Source organism: Condylostylus longicornis, unplaced genomic scaffold (assembly GCF_029603195.1).
Source record: "Condylostylus longicornis isolate FDR11 unplaced genomic scaffold, ASM2960319v2 ptg000135l, whole genome shotgun sequence".
Taxonomy (NCBI): Eukaryota; Metazoa; Arthropoda; class Insecta; order Diptera; family Dolichopodidae; genus Condylostylus; species Condylostylus longicornis.
In genome coordinates, this window is record NW_026578103.1 from 1,299,336 (window position 1) to 1,324,422 (window position 25,087).

The window sequence follows — 25,087 nt, forward strand, 5'->3', positions numbered from 1 at the left end:
TCATGAATTTGACTTTATTATTTTTCCAAATATGTAAAATAAGCTTTTGGGGTTGTATGGCAAGTACCCGAACCTGTCAAGCAATTCCACTAAAACTTCACAAATATATCTGATCTATAATCGTACACACAACTGCCAAGTTTCATGAATCTGACTTTATTACTTTTCCAAATATTTAAAATTAGCTTATGGAGTTGTATGGCAGGTACCCGAACCTGTCAAGCAATTCCTCCAAAACTTCGGAAATATATTTGACCTATAATTGGACACATGACTGCCAAGTTTCATGAATCTGACTTTATTATTTTGGCGAATATAAAAAATTTGCTGTTGGAGTTATATGGCAGCCACCCGAACCGGTGCAGCTATCCCATTATAATTTTTAGAGCATGTGTAGAATATAATTGGACACATTTATACAAAATTTTATATTTATAGCTTTATTAGTTTTTGAAATATTTAAAGTAAACTCTTGGAGTTGTATGGCAGCTACCCGAACCCGTTGTCCGACTTAATCCAATAACAATAGAGTTCGTCCTTGGCACAAAAGAAAAAACTTGTGAAAGTTTGGTGTCGATTGCATTATTCGTTTTTGTATGACGGACATGTCTAAATCGACTCAGAATTTTACGCTGAGCAAGAATATATATATATATGTCCATACCGCAGATGACTCCTTCAAGTAGTTACAAACTCCATACCAAAGTTAATATACCCTTCACGAAGTGCAGGGTATAAAAACAACAACGGAAATTGACAAATGATTTCGGTTAACTATTGCATTTGGCAGCTTATCCTATATAGATCATTTCTGTTTTGTAAAAGGAAAACAAAATAAAACTCTATATTCAAATAACAAGTCAACGCGTTTTTTAATTGTTGAAGCCACTCTTAAAGAAAACTCTGAAATGTTTTACTAGCTTCGTCTTATTGCAAATTAACTGTAGCTATGGACTATCAATTTTAACAAAAAATTTAAACAATTAATTTTACATCCTTAACAGATTTTTAAAATTACAAAATATTTTTATAAAAAATTGCATGACAATGTGAGCATTTGTCTTCTAAACGTAATCGTGATTAGAATTGACTCAAATGAAAGTGTGCAATTAACTTGCTGAATTTAATTTACTTGCACATCCCTTGCTACAATTTCATAAGAACTCATGAATAAGGTTAGTTCTATGTGTCTATATTAAATTTTATATTTGATTAAGTAAATTGAATAAATCACACCAAAAAATAAAGGAAATTGCTGTTCAAACACAAACTTTCTTAAAATTTAACTCAGAATTATTATTAATTTATATTATTATTTTCATTAATAATAATTAAAAGTTAACTTTAATAAAGGAAAAAGAATTTTTATTTGAAAATAATGAAAAAAATATATGTTCGATAGTACATTTATATGAGCGCCTTCATTTATCCATTAAGTGTTTATTATCAAGAAAGGAATGGACGCGAAACGAGGGTGAAACTGTAAAATGACAATATTATATTCTAACGTACTTCAAACTAAAGTTATCTTTTACAAAACTGCCTACTTTACAATTCATACACGCACAAAGAAATATAATAGGGCATTATAGCTCATGTTCTAATTAAATTAAGTTAAACAAATTATAGATCGTAGAAAAATCAACGAAGTTTTTACAGATTCATTTGGTAATTTTTAATTCTTACCAGTTATATTGTTCTCATATTTCTCTTAAATGTTTCGCTACTTTTAATACTATAATGCCATCATTACTAAATCACAACACCGTTTTCATAAAAAGGATAAAAATTGAAGTTCATTTTGAGTTGGCATATAATTTTAAGCAAGAAATCGATGTAAATTTATTTTTGAGTGAATTGAAAATTCAAAATTGCATGTACGCGCCAGATAAAATTGTTACGGACCAAATATTTATGGAACTATTTAAAAACTTTATTGAAAATGTTTTTGTACAGACATGGGATTTTCCCTCAATAATTTTTATAGTTTATTTTAAGTTTTGTTTGGTCTTATCTTATAACGTTGTTGTGATTTTGCAGTAATTAAGATGTAATTGTTTTCAAACATTAATTTGAGGCGATCCCACAATTAAGTGACGCAACTCTACTGGTTGCAATAGTGCCATATTTGATAAAATTTGCATCACTATAGGTAACACTCCATGTACGCACCTAAAAGTATGCAATTTTTGATATACTTTTCACTGACGAGTTTCTGGTTGTAAAACTAAATAAAAATATAATCATCAATCTTTTATAAATTTTTTATATAAAAAATACAAGTATGTATTTTTTTATTTACAAAAAAAAACGTAAAACACAAAATTAATAATAATTATCGTAGTATAACTTATAAAGTTGGTTCCAACCAATGGTTTATAATGTAGCACTTTTCCCTTCAACAAGGTAAAACACTGCTTATAAAAATAACTTATGTATACCTTTCAAACTATGAAAATTAGTTTTCCTATTCGAAACTATTTCTAGGATTGCATATATTTAGGATAAACGATTTACGCAATTTTCTAAATAAAGTAAAAATTAATTGAAAGGGGGGTTAACTATGTGAGTTAAGGAAAATAATTATATTTTTAATGGCACTAAATTTACCGTTATCTTTCTGCGTTTATAAAAATTTAAAAAAGCTTCCGGCTTCCCAAATGTAAGGTGCCAAATATTCAAATTTCACAAAATTTCAAGAGGCTATAACTTAAGAAGGGCTGGAGGTGGAAAAAAATTTTCTTCTAACAAAATGATTTATTTACTAGTGTCTGAAAGCTGTTGAAATTTTTACAACCTGGGGCTTAGGAGAAAACCGACATAAAAAATTTGGGAAAACGGATTTCAGATAACGGTTTACGGTCATTTAGTTTTTTAAAGTTCAAGTATATTATGCCGCGATTGAAGAAGCTGAAAAATGCTAAAAATGATTGAAATACGCACTGATAAGCAATAAGTTTATCTAACCAAGAACTGTAATACAAAACAATATACTAAATGCAGTAAAAATTACTCTATTACAAACGTCGCAAATTTATAAAGTTAAATATTTCAAAAGTTTTTTTTTACCAATCGAAACTTGAATAAGACATAGCGGAGAAGACTGTGAAATAATTGTTGTACGAAATTATACTGTATTATATACGTAACTTACACATACATATAATGAATTTATAAAGATTTTCATAAGCCAAATTTACAATAAAAATTTGTTATTCTTAAAAAATTATGTAATGTGAAACATAACATGCCATTAAAGTTTGCATAAAGGTAAATAAATTCTTATTGTTAATATTGTTTTTATATAATTTAATATAAAAAAAAAGTTTTCCTCTATTTATTTCCTTATACAATTCCAAATTAAAAAAAACAAGCGGGATTTAAATTAAATAACTTAATTTAGGCCCAAACCTATATAACACACATTCTTTATTCGCATGAGATCACGAATAACAAACTTTGTAATTTGGCGAAGTTTAACTAATACAATCTCTTCTCATCCACTTTTGTTCTTATATCTATACGTATTAAGTAATCCAAACTGATTTAATCCGCTTAAGCAAGATAATTCTATAAAAATTTTAAGAGCACATTACTAAAATCAATTTTAACAAATTGAATCTCATCAACTTCAAAATTTTTAACTCAATTCCGTGCAACATTCGTTTTTTTTATGAGTTGATTAGGATAATTTGATTTACAAAAATGTTTAATAATGGAAATATTTAGTTCATTTTTTTTGCAGATTTCTCCAAGGTTCATCCTTGAATAAATAAAAAAGAGAAAAAAAGGAAAACAATTACATATTCATATACAAAACATTAAATAATGACATTAACAGTCCCCATGACAGTTATGACAATCAACAAAAAATTATTTAATAAAATTAAACGTGTTGCGTCAGAATTTTTCTTTTTTGTTTTACTTTTCCTTTGTGTTTTTTTTCCTTCTTTTCTTTAAACATAAAAAGGACTTTTTTTATTGCATATTAGATAAATTTTAATATCAGAAATGAAAAAAAGGGAAAAAAACATACCTACACAAACATACTACTAAATTTAAAATGCACATATACAAAATGAAAATGTCACATTTAATAAAGAAGAAATAAATCATAAATTTTTTGCACACGAACAAAAAGAATATTTCAAAATTTTATTCTTAATATTTTTGATTTTCAAGAAATATCGCTCTTAGCTCTATGACAATTTTTTTATGAAATAATGTCAATAAAAAATTTTTCTAGCGCAAAATTGTAGAGATTGCATATTTACCGGGTTTCTGTTTTTTTTATAAAGTCAAAAAAAAGAAATATTCTATTACATATTCTATCCTGTAATAACGAGTGCATGAGGATCCCGTTTTTTAAATTTTAAAAAAAATAAAAAATTTACGTAAAAAGTATTTTTTTCTTCTCAAAATTCTCTTGCATAATGTGGTTAAATTCTATAATTTTTTGGTACACATAGTCGAACTTCTTAATTTTTATAATTAATTTGATGTTAAAATCAAAAATGTATCAAATGAACGAGTTACTTTTGGTAATAACATCAAAGAACAACGAAAGGACGAATTTCAAACACGCGGCATCAAACATCTACACAAAAGCCAACAGATTTTTAATTCTCAAATAAATTATTTTATTGAAAAAAATCTGATGAGATCAGCACATAAGCGACCACAATGTTTATTGTCTAGTTAAGTGAAAATTAATGTTACAGAATAATATAAAAATGCCTGTTAAATTCTTCTGTCATATTTTTAAGGCATTAGTAAGCTTATAGTTAACATACCTAGAAAAATGTAAATTTGGCTCTTAGCACAGTTGCGCTTTTGCTATTCTATAACACCTTCACTTAACTAGACAAAATACATTGCGGTCGATTATGTGCTGATCATATCAGATTTTTTCATTTTGATGCTGACTTGTCGAAAAAAAACGGTAGAACCGGCTTATTGACAATCTCCGTTAAAAAATATTTCAATGAAATCAATAAAAATGTTTTTACAAAAAAAAAAAAAAAAAACAATGATAATAATAAAGCAGAAAATGGATTTTTAAATTGAACAAAATTATTGATGTTAAATGAAAAGTACAATGATAAATTTTTGGATTAGTCATGTAAATTATAAGAGGCAACGAATAAGTAAAAACTTATAATAAAATATATAGACATAAAATACACATTATGCAAAATAATACAAAAGTATATATAAAATTATTATACATATACATCATGTGTATAGTAATTTTCTAAACATATAAAGCATTTCCTGTATATAGACAGCTTTTATGATTAATGTAAGTAAATAGATGCCTAAAGATAACATCACAATTTGTAATATTCCATAATATATAAATAAGTGAGAATTAAATGTAAAATTATAAATGGCATTCAAATTTTATTTATTCATTCATTTGTGTTCTTCATCGAAGTAATGTATACTTATACACACATAGTTTTGTACAACTATTTATTTACATAATTCATACAAAATTACTCATTGAATGAATTTATTATTATAAATATATTTTTGCAAGTTTATAGTAAATTTTTAAATCTCACAAAATTAAATTACATGAGAATGTAAATAAAATGAAATATGAACTTGTGCAGAACGTTTTATATGCCAACCAAAAAAATTTTGTGAATTATTCTCACATTTTTCTGAAAGATATAAAATAATTCACAAAATTTTTATAATATTAATAAATTTAAAATTAGCCAGCAGAGTATAAGAAATGAACAAAGGATAACATAAGCAAAAATATTAATTTAATTTATATAAATGAACAAAAGGGAGCCTTTCTAACTAAGTATTTACGGATCAAAAATAAGTTGTAAATTCAAATTTTTGCACATTACTCAAATTTCATATGAAAAAGAAAAATCATGAATTTAAAAGAAAATTTGATAATAATGAAAAAGTTCCATATGATACATAGTAATACTTTAGTTTTTATTTAAAATTAGATGCCATAAGAATTTTAATGTCAGTACAATTCTGAATGTTTTCTTTTTCAATATCATACTTTAAGTTTACCAAACTGAATTAAATCCAAAAATATAAATAAAATATTAAACAATTCATATTAATAAGTTCATATTAAAAAGTTTGGTAAATTCAAATAGGTTAATTTAAATGTGCGAATATTTATTATAAAAGCAGAAAGTAAGTAATTGGAAATTCAAGTTGTATTTCTACTTAATAACCAATTGAAAAATAGAAAAAAAAAATCGATGCAGTTAAATAAATTTTAATCATCCTCAACCTCAGCTAGGAAATATCTTTAGGAAAAAATAAATTTGCAAAACATTCAAGAACTCTCTAAGATCTAAAAACTCACAAAACTTGCTCATAATATTTTATAAAATTATTAAAATTGTATAACAAAACAAATTTATATTAGCTCATGTTTTTCGCATGTTTATTGAAAGAAATCGATTTTTGAAACTTAAAGATCAAAAATGTTTAAACATAATCCGAAATGGCGAATCAGCTTTTATAGTTAATATTCTGTTTCTGGAGCCGGATTTACTCAAAAAATTTTTATTAGTTTCAATAAGTTGAGAATAAAAAACTTTAAAATGTGTAAAAGTGTAAATCCATTCTTTGGGACATATGACATACTAAAAAAAATTTACCAGTTTATCAAGTCTCTAAAGTTAACTCTGCTATAAATTTTCATTGAAATCAGCTTCTTTAGCTGAAATCGAAATATAGTAGTTCAAAAACAGCTCGCTATAAAAATACCTTTAAACATTTATTTCAAACTCTTTGAAACATAGAAAGTAACCTATACGAGAAGGTAATGTACCCCAAAACCTTTTGCATAAAATTAAATTTTAATTCTTGAAAAAATTCAATTTTGATTCAACTAAAGCTTAATGAAAACTTACAATTAATTTAATTGTTATATGCAAGCTGACTTATTGTTTACCTTGAAAATAAATTATGAGATGTAACAAAAACTTTTTAACACAAAAAAATGTTAACAGGTGAATATTGGAGATTATTGTTTACACACCGACAGTACAGGTGACCAACTAAAATCGAAAAAAAAACCTTTTCTGTTTCTTTTTCATTCATTTTCCCCCTTTTTTTTTGGTTTTGTTCTTCATTTTTTTGTTTTTGTCTGAAAAAAAAAATGAAACAAAAAGGTCGACCTCCTTTCTATTCAAAGTTTGACATTTTTAATTTTAAAACTCTTGTAATATCGTAAAATGTTTTTTAATTAATTTTTTGCCATCTTATAATGTCTGTAAAAATATGATTCAAAACACAAAAGCAAAAACGCAAAATGCAAATAAAAATAAGTTACCAACAAAAAGAATAGTAAAATAAGGAAAATAGAGAAAAAAAACAAAAGGAACATTACGTTTTTTTTATATCTTTTGAAGTAAAGATTTCTTTTTTATTTCTCATTTTTTTCTATTATTTTTATATTTCTATTCAGAAGATATGAGTGAGAAAAAGTTGACATGATTTTTGATCAACAAGATAAATAGCCAACTTTTATTTTTTAATATTCTAACTTTTAAAAAAGAATTTACAGAGAATACTTGAAGAATAAAATGCTAAGATTCTTTCCTTTTTTATAAATTCTTGTTATTTTTACTTTTTTTCCTTTCTTTTTTGTAACAACTTTACAGGATAATACTTTACTATTTTTATTCTATTCATATTCCTTTTGTCTTCATATAAATATGCCTTTCCTTTTCTATCACATAATCTCAATAAGTTCTATTTTTTTATATTTTCTATTTTTATACAACCATGTAAGTGTTACAAACATGAATACCATTATTTCATATTATAATGGGTCCTTGTCTTAGTAACATTACACCAAAAAAATATAATAAAAAACAAAATAATAAACAAAAAAAGCTAAATTTATAAGAGATGAAGACACACAATAAAAAAGACAAGAGCAACAAGAACAACAAAACAGAAACGAAAAAATACAAAAACAACGTTATGCAGCAATTTATCTTCAAAAAAGAGAAAATATAAATAAAAAAAAAGACAGAAAAAAAACAGCTCAGCTTATAGCAAGAAAACAATAAAAAAAATAAGAAATAAAAAATTAAAAACAAGATAATAAAAACAGAGAAATGGAAACACAACATCATAAGCCACGTTATAATGCAGGCCTATGAAAAACTCAGCTTTCGAGCCACATATGGCTTGATTTTTATATTTGTTTTGTGTTCTGAAAGTTTAAAAACTTTCAAAATGATTAAATATCAGGATAACTTTATTTTCAAAAGACAATTTATTTTCCTGTAAGAAAAACTGAAGAACAAGATGGAAAGCTTTTTTGGAAAGCTACTAAAAGAATAAATACAAAAAAAGACTCATCAAAAATGAACCCAAATTGAACTAAAATGTAAAATGTCAATAAATTTAAAAAATTAATAAATTAATTTTTTAAATAAAAAGTTTAAAATTTGAATTTTAAAATTAATACATTCAAATTACATTAAATACATTTAAATATGTACATAAAATAAAATTTTATATTCAAATTAAAAATTTAAAATTTATTTAAAATTCATATTTTATAAATAAAATTTTCAGGCATTTAATAATACGAGTACTACAAAATATCGAAAAATTTCAATATCTGCATTAAAACAATAAAGGGTTTTCCAACTTAACACAAAATGAAAAAAAATATTAAGGTGACGAAACACTTTAACAGTTCTTTTTTAAAATAGATTTTCCTGTAGAGATCAAAAGAAACAAGTTGTTGTTCGAAATTCAAAGAACATGTCAGTTTTATGTCAAAAGTACATCTTGTATTTAAAAGGACGTTCTTTAGTCAAAAAGAACAAAATCAGATTTTTCTTCTATTTTGACTTCGAAAGTTTAAACAATACTTTATGTTAGGGGCTCTTTTTAATTATTGATTGTCATGGTATAAACAAATTAAGATAAATCTCAAAAAATTAAAATAAAACGCGGATAATGTTTTTTTGATAAAATTGATATAGGGTCTTTTAAAAGCCGCCATCAATATGATATGAATTTCCTACATCTCTTATGGCTCCTTAAGTATATTAATATTCACAGAAAACTTTTTTCAAAAAATGGTTCGCATATTGATTTGAAGTTGGCCACACTTACTTTAATGTGTAATTGTAAAAAGAGAATAGAATAGGAAAGAGACAATATGAAATATATGGAATACAAAAAGAAAAAAGAACAAAAACAAAAAACGCAACAATAATAAAAAAATGTAAGATAAAGCAACCTAACAAACAACGAACACAATAAATTAAAACTTAAGTAAACATCCCTTACAATCCTTGTGTGTAGTAATATTTCTAAGCACACATAAATGATATGTATTTGATCATGTGGGAAAAAATGTACATTATTTTGTTCTATGTATATATTTATTTATATAATAACATCCATAGTGTAAATGCATACATAAAATATATTTACATATATCGTAATATACATTCATGAAAACACAGGGTGAATTTAAATTTCGCAAAACTGCTATATACATATGTATTTATATAAAATTGGATATGGAGCTATAATTTTGGGAAAATTTAAGTATGCATGGTATGTAGATAGGCATATAAAACCAAATAGAGATAAAATAAAATAAATAAAAAGTCTTGCAGTTATTTTTCTTAAAAATAGTTTACGACCGCGATTTATTATTAAAAAAAAAATCAGATATACGACCGCAATGTGTATTGTCTAGTTAAGTGAAAGTGTGAATTCCATGGAAAGCCAGCCAGTTAGTTTCAGTAGCAACCAGAGCTCAAATATCAAATTTCAAGAAATTCCATAAATCCGTTCCGTAGATATGTTAAAAAATGTAAAATCGACCCCAGTTTAGTTTGCGAGCCCCGATTGTTCCAAAAAATTTACATTTCCCCTGTTTTCACACTATAAATTTAAACATTAAATTTCAAAGAAAATCGTTGATTATTTCTCTTTACATGGCAAGAAATTTAAAATTGGCCCGCAAGAAGTCCAGTTCCCAAAGCCTGATATATCCGTGGATTGAGCTGATATTGGTCAATCCGTGACATAGCCAAAACAAACTAACATATAAAATTTCATGAAAATCGGTTCAGCCGAACTTGAGATACACACGTGCACACGCAGAGAGACAGACAGACAGACCAACAAAGCGACACCTCTCTAAAAATAGTTTATTTACGCTCCCCTACGAATATTCCCACCGAAAACTCGATATGCAAAATTTGTTGCCATCACATAACCTTCCTTATTGTATGAAATGCGATCGGTAAAAAACAGAATAATTCTAAAAGGTGCAATCATATACACAAACTGATTATAATCAGAAACATTTTTTCATAAACTCTTAAAATTAAATCTTTTACCATTCAATTGTACTAAAAGTCAAAACCAAAAACACTTCTTGAATTCTGCAAATGTGAAAAATGGCGACTCTTCTTTAGTAAAAAACTCCTTCAAAATTTGTTTTCGGTTTAAATTATTAAAATTATTTTTACATTATAAATTTTTATATTAAAATTATTTACTTACTTACATATCTTATTTAAATATATTTCATTTAAATACAATTAAATATTGACCGCATAATTCCATTATTATGATAGCGTTTGTATACAATAGAAGAAATATTATAATTAAGAGTATATAAATAAAATTTCGTTGAAAAAACGTACAAAAAAATGTAATGTAAAAATGCAGATTCCCCTTACAATCTGCAATTTTGTACACAATTGAATTGGTCCAACTGTTTTTAATTTTTTGTAGTTTTTATATTCTTATAGGAAATTATACATAGGTACATATTTCACAATACTAAAGAAATGAAACGAATTGAATATGCCAGAAGCTAACACGTCTCTCTCTTTCCCGCTTGATTACTTAGATTTCAAAAATTAATAAAATAAAAGAACTGCATATCGCAATATAACTACGACTTAAAGTAGTATAATTGAAATTCTAAGTGCACTATTATTATATAAATTATTTATTTTTTTGCTGTCCGAACCGAAATTTTTACTTCTTTCTAAAATTACTTCTAATTTAAAAAAATAATTTTTGTTTTCTAATATTGCTTAAATCGTCGAATTGATGCGATTGCACAAAACGTTCCTATACTTATAACTTTTATTTTTATGTAATTATTATAGATTTTAGTTCATTCATTATACAGAAATTCCTTGAATTTTTATACAAATTTTTCAAATATTATTTATTCATCTAACGTATTATTATGTCAAACACTATATTTTTATACTAGGTCAAACATCGCATATTAATGAATTTTCGATGTCTCAAGTAATTTTTATTTTCACTGATTAATTAAAAAAAATACATACAAAGAAATTTGTATAAAAGCCTTTGGCAAATTCAATCCTTAATTCTATATTTGATTGAACCAATATAAATAATAATAAATTCAAGTGATACTGTAATAGATAAAAAGTGATTTTTTTTAATGAAAGTCTGCGTTTGCATTTCTTAAACAAAGAGAAAATTTTATACATTTACATGGAAAAGCAAAAATGGAAGCTAAAACTTTTGAAATAAATTTTTGATTTTATAATCTTTAAGTGTTAAGATAAAAAAAAAAACAAATTTGTCACATTCGATGATAGCTATTGTTAAGTTTTGGTCTTACTGAACTTTCAAACGTACACAAGAACTTGTATAGATAGGCACAATACCTATTTGTATAAGTTCCTGTGATTGTGTCTTTCAAATAGAAGATTGCACGTAGCATCTCAATGTAACATGTAGATTGCAGTATGAAGCAATGTGAAGAATAACTCGTCGGCAATATCTTCATACCTCTTTAGCTCAGTTGGCAGATCGTCCGCCTAGAAAGCGGAAGGTCACTGGTTCAAGTCCAGTTCGAGGAGAAATTTTTTTTTAATTTTTCTGTCTTTAGCTAGTTTCATCTGTTCTGCAGTTGTATGAAGAAGTTTCCATTAAGTTAATATTATTAGTGTATATAGGCACAATACTTATTATTTAAACAACTACACGTTGTACTAATAATTCAGTACAATCAAATCATATTTAGCAAATCAATTTAAATCACAGATACACAATTAAACTTTTACTATATATGCTTATGAAAATTGAACGCATGCTTTTCTCTTATCTAGGCAGACATAGAAATGCGCTTAGAGTCGTTAAAAATTTTTGCTCTGAAACAGTTCCGATTTAATACTATGTTACGAACAAAAATTTTACTGATTTTCAACCCTCCACCTGGGTGTATATGTTTCCTAACTTGTCGGTGAACCACCCTGTATAATTAATTCATGATCGTGACAAGATCATAATCATAAAATCACACGATCATAAAATTGATTGGTTAGAGGCTGATATTTAAAATATAATTTTTTTACTTATAAAACCAGTTTTTCAACGGCTGTCACCAACTATCAACATATCATATCGTTTAAGTTTCTGCCTTTATATAAAAGTTAAACTAAAAATACGAAGTAAGAATAAAGTACAACTCACAATTAGGAACTAGTACATATACACTCTTCCCCTTAAATTGCGAGGGATGCGCAATAACTGTACTTTGAAATCCAGCTTCTCGAAAAAATTCAAACAACTGATAGGGTTCTCTAGATTATTAATAAGAGCATTTGTTGTAAATAAGGGTTCGCCATTTTACCAGAAGATAATAATAATTTCACTTCCACTACTTTTTATACCAATTTTTATGAAGAGCTTCACATTTGCAGTGCTCCGACAGTATGTTCTTTTAGATTCTCACATAGAATTTTGGAGAATGAAATTCCCCTCACTAAAGAATGTATTAATAGCTCGCAATTTTTTGTTTCTAACTTCTCACTCGCACCTTTCCTTAATTTTTACCGACCGTATTGTGAATACAATAGGTAGGTTATATGATGGCAACAAATTTTTCATATCGAGTTTTCGGTGGGAACGCATTTCTTCATTGTAGGGAAGTCTAAATAAACTATTTTTAGCAACCTGTCGGCTTGTCGGTCTGTGTGTGCACACGCGTATATCAAGTTTGGCTGAACCGATTTTGATGGAATTTTATGTGTAAGTTTATTTCGACTGTGGCACGGATTGATCAACTTTTGAGATATATCAGACCTCGGGAAATGCACTTTTTAGCGAGCCTGTTTTACATTTTTGACCATTTCAAAGAAAATATTTAACCAAATGAAATTTCATATATAAGCTTCATTCGACCGTCCGCGAAACTTCCTAACTTTTAGAAGAAATCAGGCGTCGGCAAATGGACGTTTACTACGGACCAAATATACATTTTTGCGTCAATCAACCGATTTCATTGAAATTTAATATTTAAATTCTTCGTATTAAAACAATGAGCCTATAAATTTTTTGGAAAGATCAGGGCTCGGAAACGGATGTGCGGGTCGATTTTAAATTTTTTACCATATCTACAGAACGAATTGATGGAATTTCTTGAAACTTGATATTTGAGTTCTGCTTGTTATCGAAACTAACTGGCGAACATTTCAGAGAATTCGGGTAGCACAAAGCGAAACTCTACTAGGAGCCAAATTTAGATTTTTCTAGGTATGTTAATTATAAGCTTGCTAATATCCTAAAAATTGAAAAGAAGTATTAAACAGGCATTTTTATAATATTCTGTAACACTTTTACTTAACTAGGCAATACACATTGCGGTCGGTGATGTGCTGATTTGTTGTTTCTAACGTGCTTTATGCTATTTTTTAAGTTAATCGTATTTAGATTTTGTTTTATTTTATTGTCTCTACTTATATTTTTAAAAAATATATGAGAATCTAGTCAGCAAGCTGTTTAATAACCACAAACACAAATTTACAAATTTTTCCTATAAATTTATTAAATCTAATTAATTACAAACAAACTGGAAAATTAATTTTTACTTTTTATCCTTTTTTTGGCAACTTAAAAAAACTTTTATAATTAAAAATTTATGCGTTTTTCCTAATTTTCATAATTTATTCACATTTTATTTAAAAATGCACAGAAAATATTTTGCTGTTTTTATTTTTAGATTTATTACTATTATAAATTTAATTTGCAAAATATACATATACAATATATATTATATTCAAAAAATTATAATTACTTATGTATGTATGTATGCAGAATATTATTGTACATTTGAATTGGCAAACAATACACTACGTATTGTTTAATAGTATCTAAATTAAATTCAAGAAAATAATTTATAATAGAACAAAATAAAAATAATCATCATAGGTTGTTTTATTTTCTTTTTATTGATTATGTTTTTAAATTATTAAACGGTATCAAACAATGAATGAGGATTTTAATAAGTCGAATGTGTTTCTCTAAAATATTGCTTATATTATAAATATTGCTTATATTATATTGAAAGTATAAAACACTAAAAGGTCGAATTTTCCGCTTTATTATATGAATTTGAGTAACTATTTTTATTTATATCCTAACTTTGTGTTTATAAAAATTTGGAAAAGGTTGCAGTTTCGAGGAAAAAAAAGGCGCGGGAAACAGGCGCGGTCCTCATTTATTGGATTTTAAAAAGTGTGCCCCCCCCCCCCCCCTCCATCGTTCCAACTCTTTTAATACAGTGAACAAAATGTAATAAGCATAGCACATTTTGCTTGATGAATCACTTTCTTGTATAACCTTATCATGCTGAATGCAGAAATAATTTTAGAATTAAAGCCTGTAATTCAACAAGGTAATTAATTTAATTAGCTATATTTTATGTAATTATGATCAGACTTATTTCAATCATTTTAATTTGATTTTTTGGTTTTAACAACCAAAAATTTACTTTTTGGCGTAAGTAAAACCGCGACTTCAATAATGCTTTATAGAAAATTTAAGTACGGTACTAATACGATTGTACTACTCGTACTGTCTCAGAGCTTTTAATACCTTTACATTGTAAAAAAAACTGCTAAAGCTTTTGATACACTTTGGAATACAATTTTTACAATATTAATACATTCTTTGTTGTTTGTTTGAAAATTTCAATTTAAAGTTCTGTGCAAGTGGTAACTTTAAACAAACGTTACTACTTCATCAAAATATAGCATTTTCCTGCTGCACTTTATTAAAAAATCTTAAAACTAGCACTTTACTGCTGAAAATATATGCTAGTTTATTTAATTGGTTATTTCTCGCAACATTTACACGAAAAGTATAAGAAAAGCGTGCTCGATTTTTGAGATACCCGATTTTCTTTTATTTTGCGAATCCACTACGTATAAACCGCATTTAGGAAAATTGTACAATGTCAAGAGCTTTTACAAAACTTTTTGGAATGTGATACTTTGTAAAGTTTACGCTGTAAGCGCATTATTGAAGTCACGGAAACTAAATTCTAAAAGGTTTTAAAAAAATAATATCAGTACATGAACTTTTTTAAAGCGTATTTGAAAATAAAAAAAAATAAAAATCTATTTACTTATATACTTAACATAAAAACTTAAAAATACAACTCAACTTCTAAAATTTCCAATATTTTTTACAATTTCAAATATTTTAAAAGTGAATAGAGAAAATAAGCTTTTACTAAAAAGCTTATTTTCTCTATTCACTTTTACATTTACAATATTACATTTCGCTATTTTATTATTTCAAACAATAGGGCCGTTTCCGCTAAGATCCAGACTTCTGAAGGAATGTGTTGGAGCCTGGACACAACGGTGTAGACGGGAATGGAGCGTTGATGGTCCCGCCATGGTTGAGAACGACGGCTCCTTTCATTGGGTCAGAACCATGCTTTAGGGTACCAAGAGCAACATTTCTGCCTGACTGGGAGGAGCAGGTCAGGGTTGAACATTGGAACGACAGCCCGGGCCCTAGGTGATTGTGGAACGGTAGCTGGCCATGCTTGCTCGTCCAAATTTGAGACTATAGGTGGATGTCTTCACTGGACACTACCTCTCCATGGTCAACCTGAAAAGGATGGACAGGGCCGGAGACGGTGTCTGTCGTTTATGCCTGGAGAAGGACGAAACGATGGAGCACTTATTCTGAGGTTTGAGGCGGTTGCTCACCAGTGACAGGGATGCATCGGGAGGAGGTGGCTTTGTAATCCCAGAGAGGATCTTGCGGATGGATGTACTGCGGTTTGTCATGGGCCTAGGTATGGGACTAATGTATATAGGGAACGGAATCACAAAAGCTCCCATGGGTCGACCTGAGAAGGGCTCATTAGTCCCGGTCTCCGAGAGCAAAAAAAAAACAGAATAGAAAAAAATTATATGTTATATGGTAGGAAAATTAAGATCGAAATCTAGAGGTCAACATAACAACAAAAATTCAATTCCGATCATATGTTGTTATGTCTATTGTATTACTTTGTTTTATAATAAAAATCAATTTAAATTCTTCTTTTTTTTTAAATATATGGATCATTGCGATTTCTAATATTAAAACATGTTCATAACACAAGTAATAAGTGAAATATACGATTATATAAGCATGCATTTTATAAAATGAATAATAGTTGTACGTGCAGTATATTCTCGCGGTGATACAATGAAAAGTGTTCTATAAAAAAGAAAAAAAAAAACAAAAAAAAAACATGATAAATAATTTTTCCAACAACAAAAAGCGAAAAAAAATTTACTCCAAATATGTTAAACCAATTTTAATTTAAAACGATTTTAAAAGAGAAATCTGACCTTTTTAACCACAAATGTTGTTATTATAAAGGAGATAATTTCATATACATACACTTTTACATTTATTTCATAAATAATATTATGGTTTTTAGTATTTTAATACATTTTTTTTTCATAATAAATGTATATATACAAGTACACACTTTATAACATAATATATACTTTATTCGCTTTACGAGTATAACATAAAAATGGATGTGGCTCTATATATTTTAAAAAAAATTTTTTTACAAATGGTTTTGAAGAGAATCATGCAGCAAATTAACTTAAATATGCGAGTATTAAAGCGTAACGGTATAAGAATATAAACCTAACCACAATTTTCATTTTTTTTGTTACGATTTCCAGCCTTTTTCTTTTAAATAAAAAATTTTATTTACACACGTTCAAAACGTTTTATAAGCATTATTACATGAGTACATAGTACCTGTACATGAGTACACTTATATACATACGAGTAATATGTACACAAAAAAAAACCGTAGTAATCAGAAATTATATATAAATATCGTTTGGTTGGCGTTAAAAATTATTAAAGTGTTAAATGCCTGAATACACTTCCTATTTTCTTTCTATATATACGAACCGTATGTATTACATTGTACTTGAATATGAATGAATGATGTATCGGAATATACGAAAAACGAAAAAAGGCAGAATAATAGAAAAATTAAAATTCCTCTCTACATTATTTTCTATTTTAAAAATACAAAAATTTATTATGTTGGATAGCAGCTATACATTTTTTTCTGCTTTTTTCTACTATTTATGTTTTACCTAATGTGCAACAAATAATAATGTACACTATATTTGTTGCAAATTAAATTCAAATTAGTTTTTGTTCCTCTGCTACTCATATCAATGTAATATGAACACATTCCAAACAAATCAAATATATATGTATACTTATATAAATACGTTTCCATAAGTTTAATGTGTATATGTATTATATTAATGTTTTGTATACCAAAATATACAAAAAAAGTGAATAAAATAATCTATTTGAGGTTTCACAAAAAAATAATAATAATAAAATAAATACATAAGTCCATTGCAGAGGCAATGATAAATTTTTGTAAATAAATTTTTTTTATGATTTTTCTTTTAATTTTTCAAAAAGAAAAAAAGCATTTTCAGAACTTTTTGGAATATTTGATTTTAACTATATACATACGTGTACATTTTTCCCCATGTAGCAAATAAAATCTACTAATATATAAAAACAAACAGCAAAAAAAAAACTTTCAATTATGGGTTGAAAATTTAGCAAAGCTGAATCGTAACATATTTGCACAGATGAATGATTATGAAAGTCATACGAGTAGCACCATTAAAATGCATGCTGATTCGTCTGTGTTACACATGTGGTAATTAGTCTTATTTTTGCGATATTTAATTGAATGGTTTATGCTTATATGTTCAAATATGTAGCGATATGTATAAATATATAATTGTGTTTGTATAATACATATTTTTAAAAAATTAAGATTTCTCTGTAACCTAAAAATTAACCTTTCTCAAATTAAAATTGATATTTTCATAATTATTAAAAAATTTAAAAACATTTTAGAATAACATTTAAGACTTGCACTGTTCTTCAAAAAATTTAAAAGCCAAACGAAAATTCCGGTAACGTATAGCGTAATTTAAAATGCAATTTAAATGATAAAGCTAATACTCATTCACTTTTTAGCACTTTTCCAAAAAAAATTTCCAAAAAAAACGTGCTTATTAGTTTTACTCTGTCCGTCCGTGGCCATGGTTGCAAAACTTCTACACCCTTGAAGACAAAAAGCTGAAATTTCATATGTACATATAGATCTTTACCAAAAATTTTTTTTCGTAAAAACATGTTTACCTGCTTACATCAATCTAAAAGTTATAGCAATTCAAAATCCTATTAATACCATTTTTAAACACAAAAATGGTTTAAATTATGCAAACGCATAATTGAACTTTAAAAATGGCCGTTAAAATTTACCGTTTTTGCCAAATTTTTGTCTACTGTTTTTGCTGTAGACTATACGTTGTAGAAGTCTGAATTTAACTGCTCTTAGATATTCATAAATAGTTTATTTCATCAGAAGAAAATTCTCTCTCCATTTCCTTCAATTTGTTGAAGGAAAAACTGTTACACTACACAGCATTGATTTGACCTAACTTTATGACAAATATTTTCAATTAAAAATTTTTCGAAGAGTAAACATAATTGGTCGAATTCACTCAATATTAATCGACTTATATGAATTCCGAAGCAATGTTGCGGGGTACTATTAAAATGGTAAAATTTTTTATTTGTTAAATTTTAATTTTTATTTCTTAATTTATATTTGTTAAATAAACTAAAGTAAATGTGTCGAAAATTTAGCAATTTTTTTTTATTTTATTTATGACTCTTTCTTCAATTCAACTGATCTGCAATATTTTTCTTTTTTTTTATAACAAAAAAATGCATATTTTTAGTTTTCTGTAAATATCAGTACTGGAAAATAAAACTTTCGATACTGGAAACCCTAAACGTTATACATACACCTTCACATAAATATTAAAAATTTTATGCAGGAGAGGAATATTTTCCAACTTTATTTCCTTTACGTATTGATTAAAATTTATTTTTTCATTCAAAAATCCAATTGTATTATTTTTACCGACCCCATTTCATACAATAAGGGAGGTGATGCGATGGCACCAAATTTGAATTGATGAATTGAACCACGGATGTCGAATTTTCAGTGGGGATGCACTTTTCCAAAGAAGGGAGGCGTAAATAAACTACTTTTAGAGAAATGTCGGTTTATTTCTTTGTTGGTCTGTGTGTATCTCAAGTTCAGTTGAACCGATTTTGGTGAAATTTTATTGCACGAATATATCAACTTTTGCGATATGTCAGACCTGTAGAACTAGACCTTTTTGTGGGCCAATTTTACATTTTTGCGTACATAAAGAGAAATAATCTACCAATTTCCTTGAAAATAAATATTTAATTCAGGGTCTTAAAATAAAAAATCTACAACTTTTTGGAAAAATCAAGACTCGGAAACCAATCGGGGGCGACACAAAAAGAAATTCTACTAAGAGCCAAATTTACACATTTCTAGGTATGTTAGCGAAAAGCTTTCTAAATTAATTAAAATTGAAAATGAACACTTTCTTTTAATGCTCATAATCTTCTGTAGCACTTTCACTATACTAGTCAATATACATTGCGTTCGGTTATATGCTGATCACATCAGATTTTTTTATTAATATATACTTACATTTTAAGGTGTATGTACATACATTATTTTGTATTCACAAATTGAATTAATCCTCTTGGTTTGATTCAAATGGAATAAAATTTTTTATAAGCGCAAAACTGTGATATCTAAGGGATTAAGGGAATAAATGCAGAAAGAATTTGTAACATTATTCAAGTTCATATAATATTTTAAAAGTACCTAAATAACTACTGAAATCTCGAAAATATAGCAGATTACAGTGAAATATATATAAAAATTTGTCATTTACTCGTTTCAAAGTCTTGTAAAAGTTTTGGCGCAACAAATTTTTTATTGTGTATTTTCCTTTTTGTTACGTCGTAAAAGTTTTTAATTTTTTGAATGAACTTTCAAATTTTATTTTGTGATTTGTCAAAGAAAAAAAACTAACTAAATTATTTTTTTAACTAATTTGAACCTTTATTACAAAGTTCAAAATTTCAATAATCAGTTAATAAAATTTTAAACTTACCATTAAAATTCATAAAACACATGTGAAAAACTCAATTTCTCAATGAACATAATTTTGCATCTTGAATTCTGTTTCAGATCTTAATAAATCGAAACCTTATCTTTCAATTGGGCTAATCGAAATGAAAAGTCTTTTTTATTTAATTTTTCATGATTTAATTTCAAACATTTTTTCAGAATGACTAGCAGATATTTGAAACAGAATTATATTTTACTTACACATGAACAAAATTCGATTTCTTTCATATAATACATCCTGTTCAATTTTTTCCTATTGCAAAAATACATGGAAGCTTAATTCATCATTTATTTATGAGTGTGCTAATTCTCAAGAAGATTAAATTTGTAGCATTCCCGGCATTATAAAATAAAAGAAGGTTGCGAATTACTTTTATAAATTCTTTTGTAAAAACTTAAATATATATACATATTTACAGGTAAAATGAATTTTTAACGAAAGTTAATAAATTTTTAATGGGATAGTCAGATTAAAAAAACTTTATATGAAATTAGAAGATCTCTTCGTAACAACAATTATGATAAGTAAAAATTTTATATGAATGTATACATTTACCCACACTCCACAAGAAAATAAAATTACTCTAATAAAATATACACAAGACTAAGTAAATGGAAATTCGAAAAATTGATTAAAAACTTTGGCTTTTGAAAATTATTTTATAAAATGGATGAATTTTATGTTTGTGTTTTAGGTAAATATTTTAATAATTTCGTGGAGAAAAAAATTGCTTCCAAATTTAAGTAAATTTAGATCGAACTAATAAGCATATTTGCTATGAATAAATGAAAATGCCCTTTGAGGAGAAAGATATTCTGCTTCTTATGCTTACAACATACCAAAACAAATTCGTAATTATTCAGTCTTATTTTACTACAAGAGTTTTTTTTTGGGATTCTGCAAGACGCGAAATATGAGGTGATAGAAGAAAGATTCGAAATTTTAGATGTTAAAAGTTACAAAATTAGCTTTAAAAAACACCAGTGACAAAAGTATTTAATAACAAATGGTAAATTAGTGAAAAAAAATATCTTCGAGCATTTTATATTTTAAATGAAAGTGATGAAGAAAATGAGGAGAGAACCCCAATAAATTACAGGAGCATAAAGGATAAATCGAACCACAGTTAGTGGAATAACAAATATGTCAACCCACACATTTATATGCCACACGTCTAGTACATTAAGGCTGATTGAATATATTTCGAATAATATCTAAAATTAAAGTTAGCACGAACAGAATGGTCAGATGATAAGGATAGTTAAAGTTATTAAATACATGAATCTTGTTGAAGTTGTTTTTCTTTCTTGTTGTCCAAACTTTTAAATTCTAATAACTAAGGAATGGATTTTTAGGTTTTTAACTACTTTAGGTAGTGCTTCTTTAGGAATTAGAACATATTTACTAATATACAAATGCGTTTCATAAAATTGCCTTTAATGAGCCAAAAACTTTTTTAATCTTTTTATGGTTTAAAATCTTTTTCAACCATTATTAATATTTTTTGCCTTTTCTTCACCTACTATTTTATTCTTTTTCGAATTTTTTCATCTATTTTGCCATTTTTCACCTATTTTCATAATGATTATACCCGTACGAACGTATGTTCGAAGGGTATACTAAATTTGCTTTACCGTTTGTAACGCTAAGAAATAACGGTGTTAGATATAGACTCAAGTGTATGTTTTTAATCAGCGTCGAATTCTGAGTTGATTTAGCTTTGTCTGTCCGTCTGTCCGTCCGTCCGTCCGTCCTACTATTTTATTTCTTTTCGACTTTTTTTATCTATTTTGCTAACAATTTTGCCATTTTTCACCTATTTTCATAATGATTATACCCGTACGAACGTATGTTCGAAGGGTATACTAAATCTGCCTTACCGTTTGTAACGCTAAGAAATAACGGTGTTAGGTATAGACTCAGCGATAACTCAAAAACTAATTGAGGTAACTTCACCAAATTTTCACAAATGATTTATTGCAGTAAGTGCCAGAACCCTATTTAAATTGGATATGATCGAGGTACTGGTTCGGGTAGCTGCCATACAACTTCAAAAGTTATTTGGCTATATCTCAGAAACTATAAAAGCTGTGATATTGAGATTTCACACAAGTGAATATATTAGTAGGGCCGATGTGCTTGATAAAATTCTTTAAAATTTCTTGGCTCTTTCTGGTAGCTGCCATACAACTTCAATAGTAGTTTGGCACACACAGTATTTTGAAGAACAAAGTACTGAAATTTTGCATTAATTAATATGGTAATACGGCAACTTAAAGTCATTGTCTGTCCCATAGTCATAACAAATTCGTACGGGTATCACAGAGTTGACAAGGTCAACTCTATTTTTTCTCGTTTTAAATTAAATCCAAAAACGTGCTTACTTCGAAATTTTGCTAACCTAAATCTAAAAAAGGTTCTGCTTCGAAATTTTAAATCAAAACTCAAATTCGCAAAATTTATTTTTCTTACCACTTCATTTAATCGCTTATTATTTTTCTTACCACTTCATTTAATCGGGTTATCCGTTCATACCAAAGTATATCTATTAATAAGTAGCTCGACTCATTCCATTTCGATAGTTTTCGTTTGCATTTTGCTTCCAAATTCTTAAAATATTCCATTTTTATTTAGAAATAGATGGTAATAAGAGTTGTGTAGGCAAGAACGAAATAAAATATTGTAAACAAACGAGTGTATCAAAAACATTTAACTAAAATAAAATTAAATTAAGTTAGGTAAAAATTTTGTTATTTTTATTTTGATAACAAACATTTTTCTCATATTTTATTTTTCATTTCATAAAAGTTAGGTAAAAACATTCGAATGTATGAAAGTAATAGTTTTAAATTGAAAATTTCATACTTTATTGCACGGCACATACATACCTATTCAAGGTAGATACACAATGTGATGTAGTAATATGTATGTACCCCGTATATATGGTTGCTTCGAGCTTATTATTGTCTATATAAACGTTACTTGACCTGAAGCCGGCTTCACTCAAGTCACTTACTTGCTTTGAAATGTTAATAATGATTTGAAATTTAATAGCTAAACGTCATTTTTGAGCTTTTAAGCTAACATAGTAAAAACGCAGCTTGAGTTTCGGGTTGATTTCACATCAAGCCGCAATGTAGGCGAGGCATAGAAATTATGCTCATTTCAATTAAGTAATTTATAAAAAAAATGTCTATTGCCGATACGAGTATATGTATGTATATTCATAAGAAATATTTGTTTTAAATTTTTAAAACAAAATAGAAATAAAAAGTTCATAGTTTATATTACAATAAATGTAATTACAATTACTAATTACAAATTTTAAGTTTTTTTTTAATATTATTTGTCTTTTTCAAATTATACGAGGTAGACATCTATTGCGTACTTTTTAACTTTCCCAAAAATTCTTATGTATATAAAAATGCTTAACTCTTTTAGCTAAGAGAATTTTTTGTATACAAATATTGGTGAGTTATTGCATTAGTGTGATGTAAACGAGGAGTCGAACTACTTATTAATAGATATACTTTGGTTCATACCCAGGTAGAGATTATTGAAGATGCCACATGCAATTTCAGCTAAAATCAAAAATAAAAATTTAAATTAATATTTATAAAAGTTGTTCAATCAAAACTGAAAATTTATTTTGATTCCTTGAAGTAAAAATAATACTTTGATTTTTATTAGTATAATTTTGGCAGTTTATTAGAACCTTTTTAAGAATTTTTTTCCTATTTTAAGACCTATTTAGGTTTCCAAAAACAGTTTTTTAGCATCCAAAAATCTGTTCCCTTCTAAGTGCTCAGCTTTTAAATGTTTTTCATCTTTTGTTTTGTTACCACATCTCCCGTCTTGAGAACGTGTCTTAAAAAGTAGATAAACATAACGATATGCCCACAACCCACCTACTTACCTTTCAACACATAGAAATCTTAAAACTTTAATTTTCGAACTACAGCCTGTTGAAAAAAAGGTACCAGATTTTTCCTGCATATAAATAAACGTTTACGACTTCGGAGTTATGCGACATACAGTAATAATCACTTGTTTTACAGGTTATTAATTTCTCTGATTTTCGGTTCTACAATCAATTCGATTTGAGCCATAGTTTTCGAAATCCTCAATGTCAGAATTTTTGTTTTTTTTTTTAAAAAACTTGAATTTTCCCGAAAATTTGCGTCAGTTTTTTTCGATGTGCTACAATAAGATCTAAAAGTTTATCCATGCAACATTTTCCTTTATCCTTTATATTTTTGCCCAGTATATTATGTTAAATTGGCTTAAAAACATGCAAAAAATGCATAGTTTGTACTTTTCATACAAATTCTTTATTATTCTTACTAAATTGAAAATATTTAGTGTATGTTATGTTTTATTACGTAAATCCCGATTGTTATTTCTACTGCAGTTGGATTGTGGGTTTTGTTATACCTGTTACACTATAAATATTTAACGCATGTTCTCAAAAACACACATTTCTAACTAATAAATTGAAATCAAATCAAAAAAAAAGTTTTTTTTTAAAACAATTTTTTTTCGCATGTTTGTTCGAAGAGTATATTAACGCATATAGAGTTCGAGAGTATAGTAACGCTAAGAAATAATGGTCTGAAATATGAACTTTAGTGTATGTTTTTGATTAGAGTCGAATTTTGAGTCGATTAGACAATGTC

At 26.9% G+C, this 25,087-nt stretch overlaps 1 protein-coding gene across 1 annotated transcript in view; it reads right to left on the bottom strand.

Annotated features, from left to right (window-relative positions):
- LOC129615112 (out at first protein) overlaps window positions 1-25,087 on the bottom strand; it is a 148,183-nt gene that overhangs the window by 37,888 nt on the left and 85,208 nt on the right. Inside the window, exon 4 of the mRNA XM_055530187.1 lies at window positions 22,884-22,917. Coding sequence (XP_055386162.1) covers window positions 22,884-22,917 — 34 coding nt within the window. The remainder of the gene's footprint in view (window positions 1-22,883; window positions 22,918-25,087) is intronic.